The sequence below is a fragment of the Cheilinus undulatus genome, linkage group 19 (genome assembly GCF_018320785.1).
Source record: "Cheilinus undulatus linkage group 19, ASM1832078v1, whole genome shotgun sequence".
NCBI classification, from domain to species: domain Eukaryota; kingdom Metazoa; phylum Chordata; class Actinopteri; order Labriformes; family Labridae; genus Cheilinus; species Cheilinus undulatus.
The window spans coordinates 5,811,830-5,838,644 of NC_054883.1; the positions used below are offsets into that span (position 1 = coordinate 5,811,830).

At 40.4% G+C, this 26,815-nt stretch overlaps 1 protein-coding gene across 7 annotated transcripts in view; it reads left to right on the plus strand.

Annotated features, from left to right (window-relative positions):
• Nucleotides 1–26,815, plus strand: part of pde7a (phosphodiesterase 7A) — a 48,816-nt gene that overhangs the window by 9,577 nt on the left and 12,424 nt on the right. For 2 of the 7 annotated variants that reach the window (XM_041814011.1, XM_041814012.1), the window contains exons 1-3: nucleotides 2,590–3,638; nucleotides 24,537–24,597; nucleotides 25,976–26,008. In XM_041814011.1, the coding sequence (XP_041669945.1) occupies nucleotides 3,501–3,638; nucleotides 24,537–24,597; nucleotides 25,976–26,008 (232 nt within the window). In that variant the 5' untranslated portion in view covers nucleotides 2,590–3,500. Of the gene's footprint in view, nucleotides 1–2,589; nucleotides 3,639–24,536; nucleotides 24,598–25,975; nucleotides 26,009–26,815 lie in introns of those variants that run through there. The other 5 variants (XM_041814013.1, XM_041814014.1, XM_041814016.1 and 2 more) reach the window with 3 other exon arrangements.

The window sequence follows — 26,815 nt, forward strand, 5'->3', positions numbered from 1 at the left end:
AGCCTGCTCTTGGCAACAGAATATGAAGTGAGGCTTTTTTACTTGTTCTGTTACAAATGCTTTGTAAAATCAACAGCCTTTGCTTTGCACACTTAAGTTTGATTGAGTTTTTTTATTTTAGGGCTGCACCGTTTTATCTGCATGATACTGGCATCTGCAAATATTAGCTTAGAAAACATTTAGTTATCCATATTTGCAGATATGGCTGCAAATATTGGTTGTATCCACCTGTAAGTTTGTGGAATTTTAGGCAGGAATCAACGGACTTGTGTGAGCTAAAGTCTTTTTTGAGCGTCATTCCTCAAACTTTTAAGTGTGTTTTAAAAATGAAGTTTTAGGCCTGGACTTTTTATACTAAACCATAGTGTTGTTGTACTTGAGAACAGTCTTGCTCTTGAAGCCGGTCTCAAGACCACATTTTGAATGTCTTGGTCTTGTCTTGGACTGGCCGGACTCGAGATTTTCCATCAGGACCAGTGGAGAACCAGCACTGATCTGCTATTCTTGGACTTTCATTTATGTGTTGATAAGGAGAAGCGCTTGCTAAAACAACAAATAGCTTCAACTGCAAAAACTCTGACATCAGTCCAACTAATTTCTAGTCAGGAATACCTCTGAACACTTACTTTAGGCTTCATTTATCTGGCACATCTAGATAAACATCTCCTTTTTAGATAATTCTGGACTTGTCAGTGGCTTTTAAATACATACAAGGACTTATTTTTTCACAAGATAGTTGCACAAATTTGCTAAGATTTGAGATTTTTGCATGCTGTGCTTTGAAAGAGTTGCAGACACCTTGTTTTAATCTGTCAAATGCATTAAAAAGAAAACTAAAATTAAAGGGGGAATGCTCTTTAACTGTTCAACCTTGTCATGTTTTTTTTTAATTTATTTGTATGGTCTTGGCTTGATGTAGTCTCAGTCTTGTCTCGGTCTTGACCCCCAAAAGTCTTGGTCTTGTCTTGGTCTCGGGCAAGTCTTGGTCTCCGATAGTGTGGTGTTGAGTTCAACACTACTTTATCATTGATATGAGTCATGGCTAAAATGAATTCATAATTATAAGCACATCAGACATCAGCAAATATTTAATATTATGCATCCCTGTTTATTTTGTATTTCAAACACTGAAGTTCTAAGAATTATACAGAGCTGACCAACTTCAAGGAAGTAACTAGCGTTGAAAAAAGATTGATTATAATGTGACTATTCTCTAGAGAACAATATCTGACATCAAAGGTCTTCAGTATCTTTAAAATAAAATTACTTAAGTGTGGAAAAAAAATGAGTTTACAAATATATTACTTGACTTTTCATTAATATAAAAACATGCATTTCATAAACTCTTCCTTTAAAGAAAGACCTACCCAAGATCAATAACAAAGAAGCACCAAGGGAACTTTGAGACGAAGGCGCAACTTAAGTTGTTGTTTTCACTCGTATCCTCGTGGTCTTCTATTGAGTCATATCAGTGGATTGTTTTTCCACTAAATAAATGTAAGTTTAATTAATTCGCTAAAAAAAGATGTGACATTTATACGTTCAGATTTTAGTTAGAGTGGCTGAAATACACTGTTCATACATTTCTACTTCTCCCTTTTACATGAACACATGCAGCTGTTACTTTCAAATGTACCCCAGTCAAAATGAGTATTTTGTAGGCGTTTTCATGGGTGTTTTAAACTGAAGTTTTTAATTACGAGCTAAACCAAACTCATCTCACAGTGTAACTCCACTTGAGAGGACTTTTATAGTACCCTTTCCAGCTCTGCTCCTGTCTGCGACTCATTTGTTGTTGTGTTTTGCAGTGTTGCCTTAGTTGCCTGGAAAAGATGCAGGACCTCTTTGTGGGGGGTATGGCTGTGGGGAACTACATTCAGACCCATGGACTTTGGGAGGGGTGGGGATTATGCCTCCACTGGCACTGGGCCTGACTGTTGCCATGGCATATCTATTGTCCCCCAGCATTGCACAGAAACTCACAGTAAAAATGAACTCGTTAGTGTCTAGTTATTGCTTTGTCTATTTATTGGGGAATTATTTAATTCACAGGGCTTGTGCGCATCTTATCATGCTAAAACTTGGATCCAGCCTCCTAGGGGCAGACTCAAACAGGGACCATGGACAATAAAATATGCAACTCAGAATCTTTTTTAAAATCCAGTCTGCTTGAGATTCAAGTCACTGCAAGCAGTCATATGTAGAAAATTGCCTCAGCCTTACACAGCTGCAGTATTTTACTGTATTTCCTAGACTGTATTTCAAACTCCCGGTGAGTCTCGGCTCACAAGTAGTATGAGTCATGAGAGGAAGGTAATCACAGGCAATGATGTGGACCGCTGCAGGGCAAGCCCCGTTGTGGAGGAATACCCTTGAGAAAGTCCACGCCGTCTGCAAACGACTGCTCATATAGGACTTGGGATCGCCCTGGTCCCCCAGCCAATCAAGCAAGTCGGTTCAAAGCAGAACGCGCTTCTGTCCAATCAGCGTTGAGGTTAGAGTTGCTCCCTTCATGCGATTGGCCGATTCTAGACAAGGCGTATTTTAGCTCGCTCCAACAGCACCATCTCTGGCAGGTGGTGTGTGCTTTAAAAACCATACAGTAGGCTAATGTTTAGGACGATAGGTAGGTAGTTATAGGGGGATAAACACGCTTTAGGTTTTTAATTTGTCGTTTTTTGGTTGATAGTTTTTCGTAACGTGCCATTACGTTTCCTTTAACGCCACCGGAATCGCAGTGAATGAGATGAACGTCGGGGTTTCCCTCTCTGAGCCAGACACTTTGTGTTTTACGGTCAGCGCTGAATTAGACAACTGCTCCTTCATCATCATGCAGCTGGTGAAAAAAGACGGAAAAGCCGTACATGTTGATCATGTTTCGACACCGGTGTCAGTCTGAATGAGAGGAAAAAACCTTCCCTGCCACGGTTGACAAGGACTCACATCCTGGAGCTGCCTCACCTCATCCGCCGGTGTTGCGTTCAGTATGATATGTTGATGACATTTTTTGGAAGTGGTCGTGCCTTTTGTTTTCATTTCGGGATATGCGGATTCGTGAAAGCAACGAAACGCAAACGAGCGGGCGTCTTTTTCTGCTCCTAAAATGAGGAAGCGTTTTCATAAAAAGACCCAGAAAATGGCAAGAAGGTCTCGTCGTCCGTGGGCCCGGATTTGAGTAAAATGAAAAGGAAAGGAGCAAATGCAACAGAAGCAGGATTTTTCTTTTTTCCGACAGAATGACACCAAAGGAGGTAAAACGGTGGAGGCAGATGAGTCGCAGCATCAATGAAGGCGATCTGTACAAGTTTTGAGTCGCTCATAATGAACAGAAATACTTTGCAGCTCGATAGCAGATCGTTTCCACAAAATTGAAAGATTTTTTTCTGCTCTGGGAGATTCACTTATTCACCAGTCATCTATTTTCGCATTGCATTTGTTATTTTTTCCTCATTTGTTTGATTTTTTTATATTTTTGATCCGGATCCAGCCCTGATTATTCAATGGAAGTATGTTATCAGCTGCCGGTTTTGCCTCTTGACAGGCCGGTTCCTAAGCATGTCCTCAGCCGGAGGGGAGCCATTAGTTTCAGCTCCAGCTCTTCTCTCTTCGGGGCTCCTGATCCAAGACAGCTGTCACAGGTAACTACTCAAAAAAATAATTATCCTAACCTTTTTATGGTCTTGATATCACACAGCCCATAAAACCAGCATCTGCTTCAACAAATATGTGAATAATCCACAGGAATCTTGCAGGTGGTTGTTGGATATCTAGGCCCTAACTCACACTTGCATAAATGCACACGTTTCTTATCTTTTACATCTAAAACACACAACAACCAGCCATCTCCTCATACCACTTTGCATTTGTGCATGTCACCCACAGATAAACCCCTCTTGGCTTACACGTTAGCCAGCACTGACAGTGTGTAAAGTAAGTCATTTTACTCCCGGGACTTGCTACATTTGTCAGAGGGAACGTGTCACTCTGTTATTTATGTTAACATCCCTTGACACATTCACAGAAGAAACATAAATCATTGAGTCATACTTGAACTTCCTGCTTTCTCTGAGTCTTGAACTCTTGTAAATGTGCCTCTGGTAAGCCTTCCTCTATGTTTCTTATTCTGCGGTGAGAGAAAATAAAAGATAGGCCACAACAGTGTTCACGGTTTGATTCTCATGTACACAGAAAAAGCACCACAGTGCTATAATGTATCTCCTATGACTTGGTCAAACACTGAGTCACTGTTGTGTGTAAGCATGTGTATCAGATGATGTCCTCTCCATTAGGGCCTGTGTCCATTACACTGGCTTGACTAACTGTAACACACGTGTGTCCGCTGAGAAGAGCTGCACATAAAGTCATGAGTCAATGAACTCGTACCCACAATGTTAGACTTTTTTTTAAATATGATGGGAGGGGGCATCCACATTCTTGCTTCAGTAGTTTGGCACAAAAACAGCAGGGTGTATTCTCTGCTCTTCAGGTCATGTCCTGCTGGTTTGGTAATGAATTGAAACTTTCACAGTGTTTCATGGTATCTCCCAGCACATTAGCTAAGCATTAAGTCACTGTCTTTGGCTGTCCATTAGTGCTTTGTGCTACCCACCGCTCCATATGACCACCCATGTGTGTCCGTTTTGAACCTGCGACACTATTGCTGGGGGCTCCCTCAAAGACTAATGCAGCCCTAGGCTATCAAAGGCCTGCTCATCTTTCTTGGTTTTTATCATTTTGTCACGGTTGTAAGTGTTTATGGCAGATGTTATGAAATGTACTGTTCTTAGGGATAAAATGATACTACTTTATCCTCATAATACTGAACACATTTCCTATGCCTGAGTATTACACTCACCATTAGCATCACTCTGTTGTAGCACGAAAACTTGCATGAAACTCCAATTTCGTACTACTTTGCTAAATGCCAAGAGCATTCCTTATACTCATTGATTTTGGGTTTGTGTAAACAATAAAGAGCAGGCCTAGACCCTAGATCGATCATTATCATGGTAGGAGGCACCAGGCCTGCCTACAAAAATGATGACCTGAACGAGAAGTTGCGGCCCAAATTTCTCCCATTTTTCAGTCATAAGCCAAATATTTTTAATGAAAATAAGTCTTTGGACTGGAAAAAAAGATGCAACATAACAGACACACAGACATTTCTTTCAAATTGAAAGCACAGCACAGATTTTTTTTTCCCAGACACACATCAATGAACCACTGAAAAGGAATTTGAGACTCATGTTTGGGTCCTGACCCACCAGCTGAGAACCAAAGCCCTAGACGATTCAGTAATGTCAGTAGCTGCGTTTCCATAACCCTAAGAAATGCACAATGTCTAAATAGAGCAATAAAAAACTGGTGATGGAGAAACCTGAATTTCACAAAAAACCCTCAAAGTTGTTCAAAAGTTTTTACCCTTTCATGAGGAGGTTTTTCAGACGTTTAGATTAAAGATGTTCCTAAGCGTCTATTTCCATATTTGGCTAAACACTCATTTAAATTTTGTTTAACTGACTAGTCGAAAGAGGAGAAAATCCTTAGAAAACAGACAAATTCCTCACAGGGTCATTGTGTCAGCAGGTGTGACGTAAGCCTGATATACTCTCTACAGCAAGGCTAACATTACAAGCTAGCGCCACCAGCCTTTGTTCCTCTTTGCAGATTAATCGTGCTTTTAGATGTGGCCTTTTTCACTTTGGGTGGAAGTTACATGTGAGTTCAACCCTCGACAGCCTACATACCACTTTATTTCCGTTTAGTACTTTTAAAAAAATGTGATACTGCGCAGACAGGAAGGCAGCAACTATTAACTGAAGCTACAGCGGTCTCTAGTGGCAGGAGGTTGATTACTGTTGAAAAGAGCATAATAGACTGGGATTTCAAGCCCATGTTCGTAGAAATGATGGGTAATTTGACTGACTCGTAAATCCCGCTTATTTGATAAGCAGATTTAACGGTTTTAACAATAAACCGCGTGCATCCCAAGTTTGCTTAAGTACAATGGAAACACTTTTCCTGCATTTACAAGTCACATGACGTAATGTATGGTGTCACATGACCAGTTTACCCTGGGACAACATGGCGCTGTACGTGTGGACAGAGGAGGAGACAAATTTTTCTTAACATCCTACTTATACCCTTGCACATGGCTTTTGCCATACATATGGACTTTGCTTCTGAACTATTATATGTTGCCTTCGTCTTTTGTTCAAAATTGTAAAGACAACTGCTGTAGATGTAATCATAACCGTACCAACACGCAATAGGTTTTGAGCGTCCATCTTCCTGCAGCGGAGTCTCGCGAGATGAGATTTTACAAGAATTGCGAGGTTTGTGCCCAAAACTCCCTTCAGTGGAAACACATTCATCATACTTAGTCGAAATTTAAGAAATATCGCGTTTATTTTGCAAAAAACCGTCATGGAAATGCTGCTAGTGTCTGCATTAGTAGTGTAAGAACTACCGTAGCCTCTTTGCTAACATTTAGCACATTCACCTGACTTCAATTAGCTTTTAAAGCCTGTAGTGAACATGTTTGTGAAAATTAATTGTCTGGTTTTAATGCTGTCGCCAACCACTTCCCCGCCACCCTCAACCCTTTTTGTTTTTGGCATCCAGATATTTGTGCAAGTCCTGGTATGCTAATACTCTGACATTCCTGGACTTAACTGTCACATATGATAGGCACTCCTGTTATGTTACTTTCACAAAATTATAAAAACCTGTCCTTAAGAATTAAGCAACAATTAATGAAATGTTTATTTATTTGCTGTCATAAATGATTGTGAATATTTAGGTTGTGCAGTAATATTTGGTTAGCATTGCTTCATTTGGTTTCCTAACTTTGTCCTCCTTATTCTGATGGGCCCCAAAAAGATTACCCCCTTTTCCCCCCTTATTGGGTGGCCCTGGGGAGCACTAATACTTCTTGGTAACAGCTTTTATTTTGATTAGCAATACCCAATCCCAGGAACTAGACTCTATATTAGAGCTCATATCAAGTCCGTTGTAATTGCAGATAAACATTTGCAACAAATGCACTGGAAAACTTTGAATTAATTGCAAAAACGAAAAAATATTAATTATGTAAATGAGCATTGTTTTCTCAGTTATTATGCATTTACCTGACCTGTCAGATGGAAGCTTGGGTCCAGGTGCTGTTACACGATTTTTTTGTAGTTACATCTAGGGCTGGGCAATTAATTGCAAATTAGATTAAATCGCAATATGGCCTGCTGCGGTTTTCAAATTGCTGACATTGCAATATTTTTTTATCCTGAAATGAGTCAAAATACTAATTTGATACAATTTTTTGCAGCGGAGATTTAATGCTCTACACATGATGTATACATGCAAGTGTCTTTTATTCAGAATAGTTGTATGAAATCCTACTTTTCCTGTTCTTGTAAATGATTTTCTTATTCAAAATGAGAACAAAAAATATCCCTTCAGTACAGCACTTGATTTCAAATTTGCGATATAAGCCAAAATCCCGATTAGACTTTTTTTTTTTTTTTTTTTTTTTCAAATCTTTCATCCCTAGTTTAATTTATAACCTCCGTCAAGGAGGTTATGTGATCGGCAGGGTTTGTTAGTTTGTTAATTAGTTTGTTAGTTAGTTAGTTAGTTTGTTTGTCAGTTAGTTTGTTTGTTAGCAACATGAGTCAGAAATGGTATAAGGAAGAACTGATTAGATTTTGGGAGTGATCCAGATCACCGTCTGGATCCAGGAATTTTTTGAGGGATTCTTTACTATTGGGAGATAGGGCTAATGGTGGAGGCCTACGCTGTCCGAATGGTTGGTTGTAATATCGAATGATTTACTGCTTATGTTTGTTGAATAATACATAAGACGAATAACCTAAAAAATAGTTGCGTATTAAATCCCAATTGCAATATTGAGGGGAAAAAACACAATTAGATTGTTTTCTCAAATCTTTCAGCCCTAGTCACCTCCACCAAGGAGGTTATGTGATCGGCAGGGTTTGTTAGTTTGTTTTTTAGCAACATAACTCAAAAGGTTATGGATGAATTTTGATGAAATTTTCAGGAAATGTCAGAAATGGCATAAGGAAGATTCGACTTTGGGAGTGATCCGGATCACCGTCTGGATCCAGGAATTTTTTGAGGGATTCTTTACCATTGGGAGATAGGGCTAATGGCGGAGGTCTGCGCTCTTCGAGTGCTTTTCTAGTTAGATCATGCTACAGCTAGCTAGCTACCTTGTGAAGATTTTCTTTTTAAGGTATTCTCGGGCTTGTATGTCTTTATTGATAGTGGAGGACAGTGGATTGCATCAGAAACAGGGATGAGAGAGTGGGGGTGAAGGGGAAAGAAGATGCAGACTGAACTTGAACCCAGGCTGCCCTGAACATGGGGCCAGACATCACCACTATGCCATCTGTGCCCTGGAAAAAAAGTATTTCTTACTGAAACATGATGCAAACACATGCATTGTTAAAAAAAGACCAGCAGATTGACGTTAAAAAAATAAATATATCTAATAGTGTTTTATTAATCATACATGATACTGTTATCACAATATTGAACAATGTTTTTGCACAAAGCTTGATTTTGATTCTATTGTACCGGCCTAATTGGTTTTGGCACAACTCCTAACTTCCTGTAAACATCTGTTCATGCACTCCATATTTTGGTTTATTATCTTGGCGCTCAATCATCTCTCTCTGAATTAGTTAATGACTTTTTAAACTCATCCAAAGACCTGAATCTGTTCTACTCCCAGTGGTGCTGCAGCCTCACAAGAGCTAGTCTCTGGAGAGGTCACTAAACTTCAGGTGTGAGTGCTAGATAGCTCATCCCCTGCACACAAACACGTGTGAAGCCATTGTGTCTCTTGGTTGGGATCACAGGTTGATTTCTAAAGTAGGCCAGAGTTCATTTGAATCGGCAGGTGTGAGGTGAATGTGCTGTTTTCATGCGTCTTTATTGTGATAAAGGGGTCATTTGGAATAACAGGTCACTTTGTGGTGTTAAATTAGTTTTCAGTAAATCAGAAAAGTTCTGCATGCAATTTTTGGCTGGATACTGCTTAATCACACCATTTCTAATGGCAAGGTTTATGGACATGTTTATTCATTGTACAATGAAAGGATCCGGTATTTTAACATAAAGACCTGCTTACAAAGTCATTTGTCATGTTTTTCTGAATTGGATAACATGCACACTTGAACAGCAATGTCACTCAGCCTTTGTCACAAAGCAATTACACTTCTACAAATATTGTGTTTCAGGCCCTATTTATGACCATAAGGGTGCGTTTGTCCTTGGTGGCTGCTGTGTTTTTGTGTGCGGTTCCACAGGCCTGTTGTTTGTGGAAGCAGCTCTGGACTAGCACTGCAGAAAGAGGCAGTTAGGCATGTGCCTGAGCTCTGTGGGCAGTGGTTTGGCCTGCAGCCAGACTCACAGATGGCCGGAGTCTCAGTCTCTCTTTTTTCTTTCTCTGGCTATCTTGTTCCGCTCACTCACAAGCTCTCCCTCTCTTTCTCCTCGAGCCCCCCCACCACCCTCCCCCTGCACACACACACACAGATGAAGATATTTCCTCTTGTAAACAGAGGACGAAAGAGTCGGGTTGAGCAGCCTCAGAAGAATATGTCACTCTGTGTTCAGGGAATGCTTATGATTGGGAGTAAATATGCTGCTGAAGAGGCGTTGAAAACAGCAAAGGCATTAATAAATGGTCTCATTTATCTGTTACAGTGCCTCTATTGTTTTAGGACAATAGATGTTGGCTGCCTGTTGACTAATTCCAAAAAGTGAGGAAGAAGATGATTTGAATTTGGCTTGTATGTAGTGATGAACACGTGTCTAAGAAGCATGTAAACAGGACAGAGATGCATTGGATTTGTGCAATAAAGGACAAGATGCCAAAGGCTGAAATGTGGTAATAAACATGTGCACTCTTAACTAAATTATCATGCTTTGAGCTGGGATTATTAACATGCCCAAATGTTCAACTTTGATATGATACTTGACAGAAATCAAGCAGTACTGCTACCTATTTCAATACAATTGCAACAAAAACTGACTATTTATCATTTCACTAATACTGCTATAAAACAACATTGCTACTGTTATTGTACGATTAATTCACGCAGGAGATGTCCTGCAATTTTAGTTGTCTTTATTCCTCTCCTACCCATTAGCCATATGACAGAAATGTAGTTTGTTGAATTTCTGTACTTTTCCATGCTACCGATCACTGAAATAACAGATTGTGTAGTTTTAAAGCATTTGGTGTTAAGAAAGTCTGAATGAACTGAAGCTAAATCTCAATGCCATGTGGCTGGCTATCATGCTTTTGTATTAGTTACACATTCACACACAGTCACATGTTTCTGACAGGACTGTATAATTGACAACTCCTCCAAACAGAAGAAAAAAAACAAGCAGAGATACAGGAATCAATAAACAGATGCAGAGTATTGACGAGTTCTGAGCAGTCACATGGCTTTTAGCGATAATGGGAGGAAAGCTGCTCAGACTGGAAACACTGATCTGCTGTCAGCTCCATCTATCATATCACAGTTAGAGATATCATCAAGAGTATGTTTGCCACTGACCCTAGGCCGACTCCTCCTTATTTCAGATGTTTAGAGAGATGATGATAGCCCCGTGCGTAAGGCCGGGAGATAGCGCTTGGTTTTTCATTCGCAATATGGATGTTTTTGTGCAAAGCATGATAAGAGAATACACTCCAGTGCTACTCTCTGAGAGAGTTACTTTGTTGATTTTAACTGAAGCGATAAGAATTTTTTTTCTTCCTACACAGTGCCATCGGATTGACGTAGTTTCAGGATGTGGTAAGAATGCTGAAGGAGCCGTTCAGACTCTGAGCTTGGTGTTTCACAACCTTTCACAAAAGCTTTAACTCTCTCCTCGCCAGAGCCAGGGTTTCTGAGAAGTTTGCGTGAATGAGCTGGAATCCGGGGCTCTGTTTGTTATTAAGCGAGGATGTGAATTATTTAGTAAATAAACAGCAGCCATCCCTTCCAGCCTGTCTTTATTTGAACCCTGCCTGTCTCTCTGCCTGTCTGTCTCTAGCTGTAAGGGGCCCCTCTTATCACATGACTATTTTGTTTTTGCGCTGCAGTGTGGAGTGCAATCGGCCGTGAGAATGTGGCTACACACATCAACACATTCACGGACACAATGTCAGGGGCAGGCTGCATATTAATCATATTTACAGCAGTTCTACTGACGTGAATTTATTTATTCTAGTTGTTAACACCAAGGACTTTTACAGAAGCACACTGGTGGAGACTCCAGTTCTGTTTGCCTTCTTTGGAAGGTTAAGACATCCAAGGGAGGAGGGGCAGTAAGCTGGCCTAGAGAAGCAATTAGAGCCTGGGGATGATGTTTAAAAACGAATGAAATTCCTGTGCAGGGTAGACAAGCCTGTGAGAGTATGAAGCCCCCTTCCCCCATCCCTTAACTCTGCTTCTTTCATAGAGCTACGAGCACGTTTATACAAGGCCCCTTAGAGTATTCAGTCTAAAGAAGGCTTAAATCATTTTTAGACACTTTAGCCGCCAGTAAAAAGGGAAAAAAACATTGGTTGCAGATATATTACTGCTCGACAAGCATGCTGCTTTGTTCTCCGCCGTCAACACTACCATGTCATCCGCCGGCTAAGGCACCCGGCCAATTCACCTCAGGCCTCTCCTTCAAAACTCACTGCAGCTGGAGTGTGTCAGAGTGGACAGTGTTCTCATAAAACACTCTTACAACAGGTAGACTCCATCTAGGGCTTTTGTGTATGCAGCGGCTGGTGCACAAACACGCACACACACATTCACTCAATCCAAACCTGTCCACATTTATGGCCTAGCACTCAGTTACTGGAATGTGCACGTCCCACACAGCAGAGCGCTGCAAGAGGCCATAACTCAGAAGGAAGCTTTCAGTTCATGTACAGTGCTGCTGAGTCCAGCTGCTTTTATCTCTGGAATTTACATCAGCTTGTGCATGCGCCAGTATCTGTATGCTGCTTTATTTTTGATAAGTCAGTTTATAGGAACACTGCTGGCTTCCTCATTTGCCTGGCCCAAGAATACAATAGCCATGTTGTTAACTTAGACCCATTTTAAAACTAAAAGGCATAATAAAACAGGTTTTATGCCTTTGTGTGAAACAAGGAACTGTGAGAATGCCTTTCAATGCATTGGACCATTGAATGCCATTCACTGGACGTCAGACTACGATATCAGCTCATCACAATGCTATGATGACAACGGAGTGTTTGGAAAAAAAAAACACCTCTTGGCTGTTCTGAATTTAAGTTCTTGCTGTTCATTCCCTGCCCTTTTCACGAGCACACACAACGCATGAGTCTGTCTGCATCGAGCAAACATCCCTATAACAGCCGTTAGCATTTGCTTAACTGTAGGAGTCGGAAAAGGACAAACACTGAAAGCCTGGGTTAACTCACACTGTCAAAAGTTTTGACATCATTTCACCTCCTGACCTCAGAAACCTGAGTGCAGAGATAAGAAACAGCCATATGTAAACGAGCTCTCATGGAATTGCAGAGAGCACAATGAGCAGACTGTTATGTTAGCAGTAAACTCCAAACAAAATCCAAATTGCCTTGTTCTCAGACTGCTAAAAGCAAACACTACCTCGCTGAACCCTGGGGGATGTTTAGTTTAAGACAGGTTTCAGTATTCCTCAAACTTAAGACTACAGTTTTAGTCTAATTTGTTAGGCTTGAGGGAAGTACACAACAGGAAAACTATGGCGTTCTACATATTTGGGACATTGTTAGTCAAATGTTACTGGGATATCTGTTCCATACATTTCAACAAGTTTGCATCTAAAACTGATCTAGGATTTTTTTTGACCAACCAGGAGAGTTTTTAACCAACAGTTTACTTGTTTCTAGTTGTGACTAGAAACTAGAAACGACTAGAAACTAGAAACTACTCCCAGTGGTGCTGCAGCACCACTGGGAGTAGAAAGATGGATGACACCAGATAAGTCAACTCTCTCCTGTCACACCCAAATTTGCATGAGTCTGTACTGCGGAGAACTGCAGCAAGGCAACAGATTGGTTCATAGCCCTGCCTTGTTTGATGCCAGAGGCTGTGGGTCAAACACAAAGAGGCAACCTACCGTGATCTGCAGTGAAGCCAATGCTGTAATTTCTTCAGTGACTATTAAATGCTGAAATCTGGAAAATTTACTGCATTTAAAATCCAGAGAGTTCTATCCTCAAACCAGAGTTGATGCTTCTCTTTAGAAATGTTCTTTATCCTCTTTGAAGGCCATTTTCTGAACGTCTAGTCACATTTTTTGGCTCTGTTTGGTATTTTCTCGATTTACAGATGTCTTGGCCAATTTTTTACCTCGCTTTTGGCTTTTATACCTGATAAAATTGGTGATAAAATATGAAACAACACCCCAGCTTGAAGTTCCCCTTTGGAAGGTGATTGTTTTTTTTCATTGAGGTTAAGGACAACTGGCTCTTACACATAATTATCAGAATGATTGACAGGAGCACTGTGCCAATTGTATTTCCACTTGATAGGATGAAAGTCAAAGATGTGTTGTTTGTTTAGCCATTTAATGTGCTTTGGAAATATTATTGCACTTAAATGATAGAAAGACTCAAATCTACCAAAGAGGTAGGGATGGACAATGCAGTGATACGATGTACCATATTATACATACACAATACAGCATTTCTCCGAGCCAATCATGTAATACGGGGGTTCCCAAATTTTTCCCAGCCTGTGACCCCCAAAATAACGGCATCAGAGTCCAGGGACTCCCACCTCATTTTGAGGGGATAAGTGCAAGATGTTGCATAAAGCTTCAAGTATAAAACTTACATTTTAGGTAGTTTTTTTTAATAACTTTTACTTAGAATAAAGCACAAAATATTTCTGGATAACTATGTTTTAGTGTAAGTTGAACTATTTGTAACAATAATTTTAATAATAATATGTAAAATGTATTTTTTTAAATCATATTAAATTTCTCTTTGTTTTTGGAAAGCGTCCAGCGACACCCCCCCGAGGTCCCGGCCCCCACTTTGGGAACCACAGATGTATTGTACATAATAATATCTGGTAAACTGAGATTATAAAATGTTCCTGAAGGCAAGGTAAAGTGCAGGATTAGTGTTTTTTTTCCAGTGGTTTGGTGTTTTCTGCACTTCTTGTCATACTTCATCCTTTACTGTCTTTTAGAGCTTTTATCAAACGTTCGACTTCTTTGTTTCTACAGTAAACTTGCATTAATTGAAGCACTAGAAGTTTTAATAAGATTATCCAAACCTTGCATCATCAATTATATATTATTATTATTATTATTATTATTATTATATATTGACAGGATATTGACACCCTCAGATATAAGCCTACAATGTGTAAAATGTGAAGTATTGGCAGATATGGAAATTTCTGCTTATATTTACAGCTGTTGTTTTAGCCATAAGGATCTGCCTATATCAGCTGTACCAACAAAATACATTATTAAATTTTTAGGCACATCCAACAGGCCTACATCAGCTGAATCTTTTTCTATATTCATCATCATTCCTCAAACTTTAAATTGTGTTTTAATGACTGAAGTTTAAGGTCTGAACTACATTTAAATATTGGTTTCAGCTAAAACTAATTTGTAAATATCTGCAAAAGTCCAATACCATGCATTCCTAATCGCAGGTGTCAAGACAGCGATATTCTGCTGTATGCATTTGCCTGACTCCAAAAGTAGATAACATGGTGATCTGCATCACAGTGGAACATTTGCATCAATGATACACACTGTTCTGTTATTGTCCCCTGATATTAAGTTAGCGTGCATAAATTTTGTCAGCCTCCGTTTATCCTTAACAAAAATGCTGTAATCCCATCCTATGATGATGCAACAGAAATTATAACAAGCATGACATGCTGTTTCAGAGAAATCCAAAGCAGCGTAGGGCATTATTTGGCCTGTCAAGTTCTGATGCCTACATACAAGAGACAATGAGAGAAAAAAACCTTACAGCCATGTCGGCTTACAGGAACAGTCATTACCAAAAGAAGATTAGCACTGCTGGACTGCATTCCTCATGTTTTATATGATTGAAATTTACGATAAGCTTGTGCAATAAAGGACAGTGCTAACTTTAATAAGTGAATTATGAGTGTTTGACTTTGACACCCTGCATCTCTCTCTATCGCCCATATTTCACTCTCCCCTCAGCTGTGAAGCATAAATGCCAAAAACAGAGCTTACAAAGGAGCCCAAGTTCATGTCAGACCACGACAGGACCACTATGGGTTTTTTTGTGTGTTGGCGCTTGGCACTGTGAGGCGTGGCCAGGGTGTGTGATATGGGCGGGCCATTTCAAGGGGAAAACGTGACTCTCCTCCTCTGTTCACAGTGGGAATGTGACATTGACAAAGTGTTTGCTCTGCCGCCCCCTTCATACCAGCTCACATGCCAGTGTCCACTCAAGTGCCAACTGGTGGCTGGCCCAAAGCTGTGGCCAAAAGGTTTGTTTGGGCAAGTGCTGGCAGGGCCGGTCACTCTCCTATTCCCAGCTCTAGAGCCGGCATTATATGATTCCCACGCATGTTATTGCTAATACAACCCCCTTACATACACACAGCAAGCAGTAGATACACACAATATATAATATTCACACTAACCACTGGTGCTGAGTGTAAACATAGAGGCCTGTTGACACTAAAATACAGCTTTGTAGATTATCCACCCTGCTGTTTGCTAGCCGGTAAAATATTAGCTTTGGATTGGCGGCTGTCATGAGCGTCTACTGGACAGACAGTGTCAGGTGTCTGTGTGAAGGAGATCTACAGTGATCCTGAGGATATGAAGTACAGAATGTACAAGCATGCGTATTTGTGTTTGTGCATGTTTGTGTTTGTGGTGCAACCAGTTGAATGTTGTCTTAAAATGGTCCCAGAATAAAGACAGTAAGCTGACCGGCCAGTCAGACAGGCTCCCTGTGGAATGGGTGACACCAGATAAGGGCAGCCACAGAAGGGAGAGCGGAGAGCCGGCCTGAAGGGGGGCTAGGATGTGTTGAGTGCATCGAGAGGTGAGCCAACACCTCAGTGTAGCCTGGAGCAGCTGTCCATCGACAGAGCAAATATGCACTTACCACAGTCCGACCCACTACAACTACTAGTGTGTCTGAGACTCTGCTGTTGCAGCTGCCTGCTGCTGAAAGATACTGTTCACACTGGATGGTGTAGCGAACAAAGTCTAGATGAAACAGGTAGTTGGTATACCAGATGCCTGACATTTCAGATAAACACCAGATACTGATATCTGTTTATACCATTTTATTTGCCAATAGCCAATGTTTGTCAATAGAGGCATTACCAGTTGAATCTGATCCTAATGTATTGTTGCATCCCTACTTACAGTACTGTGCATAAGTTTTAGGCATGTGTGTACCATAAAATTGAGGCTGCTGTAAGGCCATGATTTGGTGGGTAAGCTGCCTGAGGGCACCATTGGGCAGGATTAACACAACCCTGGTTCTGCTTTGGATGTCTTTGCATATTGTGGGAAAATCATCTGTTGATAAAAAGCAAAGTCTGCACCTTTAGGGCAGAGTAATGGGTGGATCTGGCCAGGAAGCCCGGCCTAGGCTTCCGTCTGGGCGGTATCACCAGGCCCGCACAAAAGAATTGCTGAGCTTGACATTGGCTGGTGCACAACACGTGTGTGCTGACGTATGTCGAGCTTGGGTTGTGGCACATTCAGCCTGTGATGTATCTTTAGCACCCTACATGCCTGAACTTATGCACATGACTGTATATGTTTGGAGATTAATAAAGACAGAACAACATTTGATAAGGGATGTAAAATTGTATCAGCGTGATAACGGTTCCAGCATTTATGTAAATTTCTGCCAACATGTACAGCCCATACATCGGTTATACATATCAGCATTATAAGTTATATATCGGCCTTAATGTTTGCACAATGTACAAGTGTAAAATTGGGTGCTACACACTGCCCCAAACATTATGAATGAAGCCCCAACATCAAACAACTACCAGATTGTCTGCTTCCCTACCTCCCTTAACTCAGTCTGTCTTTGAACTGATGACATATGATGTTTTTAGAGTTTAAAAGGTGTGTACACTGGTATCATATCAGGTAAAATTATTTTGGAAATATCGGCATATGGATATCAGCAAAAATCAAATATCGTGCATCCCTACTTTAGATGGATAAAAATCAGTGGATTGCAGGACTGCATTTTTGCCTGTGCTTCCTGGCTCTTTAGACTCTCCACATGGACTGTATTGGACTCACTTTCAGGCATTCTTATTGTGTTTCCTCTGCACACACAATGTGAATACATTCACTTCAGGCAGGGCATGACCCCAAAAAAAAGACCACTTCATCAGCGGAAGTGGCTGATGAAGCAACAAAAAACCAATGATGCATCAGTTTTTGCCGTTACATCAGTGCTACATGTGGTATAGTTTATTCACTGCCAGAATAAGGGCATACTGATGTGCAGACAGCATCATGGAACAGCTTTATTACGTGCTTCGATATCATACCAGTTTGCTATAAACTCAGTGGTCACAAGATATAAACCCCATCAACCATCCCACCAGCTCAAGGTGATTTTTTCTGATTAATTCCAGCTGTGTTCTCAGGACTTATCAGCTCTACCCAGACTTCATGCTACAGGGATAGTTCTGGGTATGGTCATATGAAAAATTTGGCTCTGTGTGTTGTAGGGATGTTCCTAGGTAAGTAATTTCACATAGTTGGAGCAAATTATGTTTAGCTGACTTGTCATAAGATGAGTAAATGCATTTTGTAAACTAACTTGAAATCATAATGTTGCAAAGTTGGTTCAGAAGTTAGCAGTGCCAGGACTGCCTATCTTTGAACCTTTTTTTCCAGGCTAATATCCACATTCCTGTGCTGAATCTAGTAGAGATACAGGATATTGGATTTTTGACGATATTTACAGATTCACATTAACTGATACCAGTATTTAAATTTGCTTTTTGGACAAGAACTTTCAGTCCTTTTGGACACACTTTAAGGTTTGAGGATGACCAAGGAAACAAACTTTAGTCCTTAAAAACACTTTAAAGTTTGGAGAATAAGGATGAATAAAGAAAAAGACCTCAACTGACATAGGTCTGTAGGTTCAGCCTAAAACTCTACTAATTTATTAGTATATATGGACAAAATTTACAGTCCATGTAAGCTGAAATACCCAGGCAAAATATCAGATGTAAATATCAGCAGAAATTGTGATATCTGCTGATATCGATATTTGCCTTTTTAAGCAAATATCTGCTGATCCCAGAATGATAATATTGTGCATCCCTAGAATCTGGTCACTTAATGCCTCAGCTATATGTGAGTTTAACCTGACAGGGTCTGGATAACATCATCCCTGTTTTGTTGATCAAAACTGTGCTCAACTGCGCTGTTCCCAGGGGATTCTGTCCATGCTATCAGTTCACCATTGTTTACTTTGGATCAAAGAGTTTTGTGGCAGCAAGCTAGTGGTTATTACCTCTGCCAAGGAGGTCGTGTGATTGTCAGGGTTTGTTTGATAGTTTGTTTGTTAGCAACATAACTCAAAAAGTTATGGACGGATTTTGATGAAATTTTCAGGAAATGCCAGAAATGGCATAAGAAAGAACTGATTAGATTTTGGGAGTGATCCAGATCACTGTCTGATCCAGGCATTTTTAGAGGATTCTTTACTATTGGGAGATAGGGCTAATGGCGGAGGTCTGTGCTCTCCGAGTGCTTTTCTAGGTAAGAACTGCTACAGGGGTTACGAGTAGTGAACAGAGCGTTATCGTCAAAACAGACCATTTCACCAGGACTGTAGGCCTGAAATTATGAAGAAGTTATTGGGAATTAGTAGTGGAGTAGAGATAAACCGATCTGAATTGATTAACCGATCTTAACGTCAAAAGCCCAGTTCATCTGTCAAGGAAGCCCTGGATCGGTAAAAATGTAGTATGAATCAATCTTTGGAAATGTTACAGGTTAGTTTACTGAGCCTTTGCTGCTTGTTATTAGAGCTTGTTCTGCCGTTTTTGAGCTCCATGTCTTTAATCTCACCTGACCTGCAGTGACTTTTCACCTCTAAACGAGAATTACTGTAGCCATAGGTACTCACAAGGTAGCCAGATGTGTTTCACCAAACCTCGCCAGAACGCCTTATAGTTCTCCACCTCAGAAATCAAGTCATGTGAACTTAATATGAAGGAATGATAACTTTTGAAAATGTCTGCCCATCTGTATGCTTTGGAGAAAAGCATACGGTAGAACAGCAGCACGTAATTTCCACCTGATGAGATGGCAGAGCTAAAGTTTAGCCAAGATGCTAACACTAAACATGGCACAAACAGACCCGAACATTTGACACTTTTTTTAGTTAAAACTCAGGGAAAAGTCTTTGGTTTTCAGTATCCACAGCCTGTTCTGTTCACGGGGTTTACAACTGTAACATGTTCAGGGTGGTTGATTTGGTGACATAATCAGTACACCTGAGCCCACTTACATGATATTAAACAGAGCATTTTACTGAGCTGGAGGTCAATTCAGGAACAAAAACACACAAGAATGGTCAGATACAGAGCGAGTAGAAATAACGATGTCTGAGGGACATGTACAGTCCCCTCCAAAAGTATTGGAATGGTGGGACCAGGGCTTGACATCGACACCCACCAACTAGCCAAATGTGGGTGGATTTCGGCCGTGGCGGGTAGCAGCGAGACTCTAACTAGCCATGATGGCGGGTTGAATTTATCAGCGTCACAACTTATGCTTCACTCTGAAAGTGCTTGTCAGTTAGCCCTTATGATTTAGACTTGTTACAGACAGGCTGTTTGGCGCATCAAGGCTCAAGTTTCCCTCCAAAATAACTGAAAAGTGGCTGGTCTCTTCATCCATTCGTGCGTATTTTACGCAGCGCCAAGGGCTTTGATGCTGTATGATGCACATAAACGCGACACTCACAGACGTGTTGGTAAGACTGAAGGCTTCTGTCTGTTTAGGGAAAATGTTTCAGAATTTGCAGGATAAACTCAGACCTGAACTTTCTCTTTCTGCTTTAAAGTTCCATGTGCGTCAGTGCCGTTTATGTGTGTGTGCTCTCCAGCTGTGTGTTTCTGTTGCTCGTGCGAGCCAGAGCGGGCGGTGTGTCTAAATATTGTTTAATTGATACTCCATCTATATTCTTTGTTTGTTGAGGGCGATCTAAATGATAAAAACCTCCGCAAAGGTGCGCATACTTTAAATGTTATTGAAAATTTTAAACCTTTGTATATTCAGGGTTAATTATAAATTTGCCATAAATCGATAATTAACGGTTATAAAAGACGAGAGAAACTCCAAAACTTTAAATCAGTTCATTGAGGCAGTGAGAAACAGACAGGATAAAAGTCTGTAACTGATCACTTAGGAGTCAAAGAGAATTCAACTAAACGGTGTTTTTTTTTTTTTCTTAATATATTATACATCCGTTGTGTAATGTTCTCCAAATGTGAGCTTCACCACCAAATGTAAGTAATCTATTATTTGAAGAGATATTTTAATTAGTATTAGACACACATATGAAAACATTTCCTCCATACAGTATAGAGCAAAGGACAGGAGAAGTTGGACACTTAATATTCTCTGTTGAAGATTTGTCAGATTGAAAATTAGAGATGTTCTTGTAATCTGCTGTAGTTTTTCTAATAAACAGCCGGTTAACAGTATTTTAATTTTAGCATAAACTTGATACCCATTAAGAAAATAAAAATCTAAGAGTTTTGACTCTTAGAAGACTGTCTCTAACAGTCTGACCCATATCTCAGTAGTGTGCTGTTTCATATGTACAGGGAGAAGTGCTTTAGTAAAAGGAGAGCTGATATTGATCATATTGGTGAGGGAAAGGAGAGCACGTGTGTCATATCATACCCTTTGTACCAAATTTGGCTTATGGCTCATAGTTACCAAACACCAAAGTTGTGGCTAGTGGAAATACTGAGTGGCTAGTAAGTTTGCAGAACCACTAGCCACCGTGGTTGGTGAGCAAAAAAGTTAATGTCAAGCCCTGGGTGGGACCAATTCCTTTATTTTTGCTGTAGACTAAAAACCTTTGAGTTTGACATTAAAAGATGAATTTGAGACAATAGATCAACATTTCAGCTTTTATTTCTTGGTATTTGCGTCTGGATCCGATAACCCACCTTGAAGACAGCACTCTTTGTTTGAGCCCGCCCATTTTTTATGTGAGCAACAGTATTGGAACAGGTGGCTGACAGGTGTGTTTTGTTGCCCCGGTGTGTCCTGTTACATTGATTATTCAAACAATAAATAGCGCTGAATGTCTATGCTCAGTTTCAGATTTGGGTTTTGCCTTTGGAGACTGCATTTATAGTTGAGAGCTGTAACCAACATGAAAACCAGAGAGCTGTCTATGGGTGAAAAACAAGCAACTGTGAAGCTGAGAGAAGATGGAAAATCAATCAAAGCCACTGCACAAACATTGGCCATGGCCTGCTCAACCATTAGGAATGTACTAAAGAAGAAAGAAACCACTGGTGTACACAGTAACAGACGTTAAACGGGTAGACCAAAGAAAACAGCATCAGCTGACGACAGAAACATTGTGAGAGCTGTAAAGAAAGACCCAAAACAACTGTTAGTGATATCAGCAACAACCTCCAGAGGACAGGAGTGAAGGTATCACCATCTACTGTTAACAGAAGACTTCATGAACAAAAGTACAGAGGCTACACCAAAAGATGCAAACCACTCATTAGCAAGAAAAACAGGAAGGCCAGACTGGAATTTACCAAAAAATACAGAGACGAGCCTAAAAAAGTTTTATGGACTGATGAGAAAGATGAACCTTTACTAAAATCGTGGAAAGGCTAAGGTTTGGAGAAAGACAGGAACTGCTCATGATCCCAAACATACAAGCTCATCTGTGAAACACAGTGGGGGTATTGTCATGGCTTCTTCTGAGATGGGCTCATTAATCTTCATTGATAATGTAACACATGATGGTAGCAGAAATGAACTCAGAAGTCTACAGAAACATTTTGTCTGCCAATTTAAAGAAATATGTAACCAAACTGATCGGGAGATCCTTCATCATGCAGCAAGATAATGACCCAAAACACATTGGCAAAACAACAAAGGAGTTCATCAGGGGCAGGAAATGGAAGGTTTTAGACTGGCCAAGTCAATCTCCAGACTTAAACCTTATAGAGCAGTTTACCTGCTAAAGAGGAGCCTGAAGGGAGAAACCCCCCACAACAAACAACAACTGAAAGAGGCTGCAGTGAAAGTCTGGAAAAGAGTCACAGAAGAAGACTGTAAAAGTTTGGTGATGTCAGTGGATCACTGACTTGATGCAGTTACTGTAAGAAAAGGATTTCCAACTAAATATTAGGTCTTTTTCACTTTAATCTGTTTTAAGTCTCTCTGTTCCAATACTTTTGCTCACCTAAAAAGTTAGTGTTCTGTTACATATAAAGCTATCTCCTAAGCTGTTTATCCAATCCTGATGTAAATACCTGGAAATAAAAGCTGAAGTGTTGATCTCTTGTCACATAATCATTTTTTTGTGTCAAACCAAAATGTTTTCATTCTACAGCAAAAATAAAGGAACTGGGCCCACCGTTCCAGTACTTTTGGAGAGGACTGTAGACTAAATATTCCAATTAAGCGTAATTATGAAAGGGGAAAATTTAATGTATGAGAAAGCTGTTTTTATTTTACTGTTTTCAATTTTTTTTAACCCATTATTCTTCTGTACTAGCAGAAACCCAAAGCTCTGTCTGTCCAAATCTTCTTAAATCTTTAAACCAGCTTTATTATGTGCTTCTTGGGCAAATTAAATACTTATAACTGTCAAAGTGAGACACTTGGGCATATGTGTGATAAAACTTCATTTCTAAGCATAATCATAATTAAATGATAATCATTAATCATAATGTTTGCACAGGAGGCCTTGGATTTAGTCTCTTTTTATAAATAAACTCAAAGATACTCAGACCATAATAAAATGATCTTGTTTTGAATTGGGTCGCACTAAATCATTCTGCATTTTAAAGAATAATCAGTGAATTGAATCATAGACTGTTAATCGAGATTGGAGAATCGAATCATCTTGAGAAGGAGAGATTCACACACCCACGAATTAGATCGACTGACTATTAATTCTGGTGCCAACTACTAAGTGATCCAAATGTAGCCGTTTGCCTGGCTAATTTGCATATCCCTAGTACATTCACACATTCAGCTCACTCTGAAAACCTCAGGAAGTTTTCAAACTTTTGTGCATGTGTGAATAGGGCGTAATTCTAATTTTGAATCGACAATCAGAGTAGCTACTACATGGCCACCCAATAGGTGCACTAGTACTGTAGCTGCTGAAGACTTCTGGTGTTGCATGAATTGTTTTCAGCTTGTTAGTTTGATCTTGCAAATAGAATTTTTATAAAAAGATTTTAATAAAATGAAAATATGGCAACACAGACCTTAAAATGTTGTCTGCCTATGTCAGCATCCAACAGTCTGTTAAAAATCTTGGCTCCCAGTGAAATCACAGTGAGTCAGTATAAAAGTACCTGACCCTCACCTGGTATCGCCATCCATAGATCTCTACACACAGCCATGGAAGTACAAGGCTGTACTGGTTTCTGCTCATCGGTGGAAAGAGGGGAGCAGGGTGCATTTAAAGAGACACAGACCACAACCAACTATTCTGGGAAAGGCTGCTCAGAGCTGGTGGATGCAGGGTCAGACACCTCCTCTGGTGCTTTATCCATATGATATTTTGACTAAGGAATGGCACGGATGTTTTATTTCAACTACAGGAGACTATGTTCAAAGGTGGATAAGGTTTATGATATGCCACCTTCAAAGCGGATCAAATTATAACTTCAGTCAGTTGTTCGTTTGAAGCAGGTGGTGGGCAGGATCTATCTTGGTTATCCATTCAAACAAATTCATTCAAATACCATTCACCTGCTGACGCCAGATCAGGGCAGTCTTCTTTTTTTTACAACTTGATATCTCTGGACTTTATCTACACAAAATGTCACGTAAAACTCATTTGGATTGGCAAATAATGTTTTGGATGGGACCCAAAGTTATATCTTTTTATGAGGAATGCTGCGCACGTGTTCCTACACTTCTGTTTGTGTGTGTGCATGTTTGTTCACATAGCATGTGGGTTCCTCACATGACTGGTAGCGGTGGTGTAAGAGCCATATCAAGCTGATGATATGGAGCTGGAACGTGTTTATCAGTGAAGCGGTTCAAACACACATACACAACTGCAGATTACAGCCAACAGTAGCAATATTTCAACACCCTCCACCTTTCAAGCTCTGTTTATGTGTAAAAAATTGGCTCTAATCTGATTCTGAGATGTTTACTTGGGTAGAATGATATTGATGGGACTGTTGTCATAATATTATTGCAATATTAAACAAATATAAACATTGCAGAGCTGTAGCTGATGTCTCTTTTTGTTTGTTTAGAGACGAGGGGCCATCTCGTACGACAGCTCTGACCAGACGGCACTGTACATTCGCATGCTAGGTAAGTGTTTCCCCGCTCTCACCCCATAGCTGCACGTGCAGTTACAGCAGACACAAACATATCCTCACGTTTTCCAGACATCAGAGGGTTTATCTCATCCATGTTCATTTTCATTTCTTAATACACAATGGCTTAAAAAGCAAAGAGATGGGAAATGGATGGAGAGAGGGATGTAGAGATTATAAAGTGACGAGTCCACTCAATCTGGAGCCTTTTTGTTAATCCCTGAATCAGAGCTCGGTTATGGTGTTTTGATTTTGCTGTGTTGCATGACTTTAAAGTTTTTTTCTCGGGTTTGTTGAAAGTTCAGGGCTTCATTGGCAGCAAGTTTTTATGTTTGCTTCTGCCCTCAGCAACCCTACACAGGATTATAGCAGTTTAGAAAATGGATGAGAGGATGGAGGCTTGCAGCTCCGTCCGACAGATGGACTCAAGTGCATCAAGGGAGCAGGCAGATCAGGCTCTCCTTCCTGATCAATAAAGTTTTTTGGAGATAATAGTGCGATTAGACCCCTAACATCCATCCCACACACACAGATTGGCCCTTACGTGCAACTTTTCCCACGCTGATTCACAGATCAGATGGTGTCGGCTTGAAGTGAGCAGCAAGAAAGAAAGAAAGTAGAGCGGCTCAGTGTTCTCCTGTCGGTGTCGATCATAGATATCAGATTGCTGTTGTGAAGTGGAGTGAGTAGGCAGGGGGCATTAAACAGCAGTGGCATTCAAGCTTACAGGCTGTTGTGTTGTATCCACTTTACTGTAGCTTTCACGTAATGTGTTACGGTATTTCTCTCTAGCAGCCATGACTCGACTGCTCACATGTGCATCCTATCACAGTCATGTTTTATCAAGCCTGAAAGAGTTTAGGTGTTTAATCATTTCACTCAGCTACATATGATTGCAGGCTCATACCTCAGCAGCACATAGCATCTGACGATGGGTTTTTATATTAATTTGAGTGTGAGGAGAGGCAATGCTAATGCAGACTGTTGTGCTTTTGTGACCAAGCCAGGGTTCAGTCTGCCAACTTAATGCTGATGTGCTTTCAAATCGCTGGACTCGGAGCTTTGGCCGCATCAGTTATAATGACATGACCTACATCCAACCCTGGAGCAGCAGCACTAATGCACCGCAGGGGAAACTTAGACCCTGTGACTCTGGAAAGACACTAATCACACAGCTGCACACACACGTGCTGAGCCAAAGCACATGCATCTGCAGATGTGACAGATGTTTGACACACACTGACAGAATTCATGTTTGCACGTGAAATGCAACAGATGCACATTCATACCAACAACTTTACAAGCATCCTTTTAAACAATGTTGAGCATCATTTTGCCTTGATTGTAATTCTTAGTTTTTGGTATTTTGATAGGAGCTTGTGTAGTTTTCAAACAGCTGTTTCCAAGTAAGTAACATGCTAGCCGGGAGGGAAAAATCAGTGTGATTGCTTTGATTTAAATTCTAATGCACTTAAGAAACAATCAGAAGTGCCATGCTGGAAATCACCATTGCACCTTTCAGCACCGTGATGAGTTTGCAGCATACAGAGTTGCCTGTGATGACACACCAGCATTTTTCTGCATCAGTGTCATAGCACTGTCCTGTCACATCACTGCGCTTTCACCGCTCCTCACTGCAGTCTACACACAGGCCAGCCTCTGTGTGGTCCTGATCCTCTGCCTGACTACTAAAAACAGTCTTTGATGGACGATAAATCACTCTCTGAGTACTAATAGTAGAGCAGACTGTCCTGACATGGCATTGCATGCTCAGCTGTTTGATCGACCCTCCTCTTCTGGCTCTTTGGCGTGTGTGTCTGTGCGTGACTGTGCAGGCACATGGATAATATACACCAGATTTGGGTCAAATGGTATTTACAAAATGACATCTTTTGCTTGTTTTATTTTGCTTTGAGCTACAAAATGATGGGCTTTACAACAGTTAAAATTTTAAATGGCGAGATGAATGTCTTCTTCATTTTAACAGTGCAGAATGAAAGACTGTTTTTTATTGTTATTCAAAGTCATGCATGTCTAATGTTAGTCAAAATGTTCAATGCCCCCATGCTTTTACATGTGCCGTGAAAAAGTATTTTCCCCCTTTCTGATTCCTGATCTTTTTTGCATATTTATCTCACATAAATGTTTTGAGTCATCAAACCAATTTTGATATCTCACATAGACAACCCAAGTAAAAACAAATTGCTGTTTCT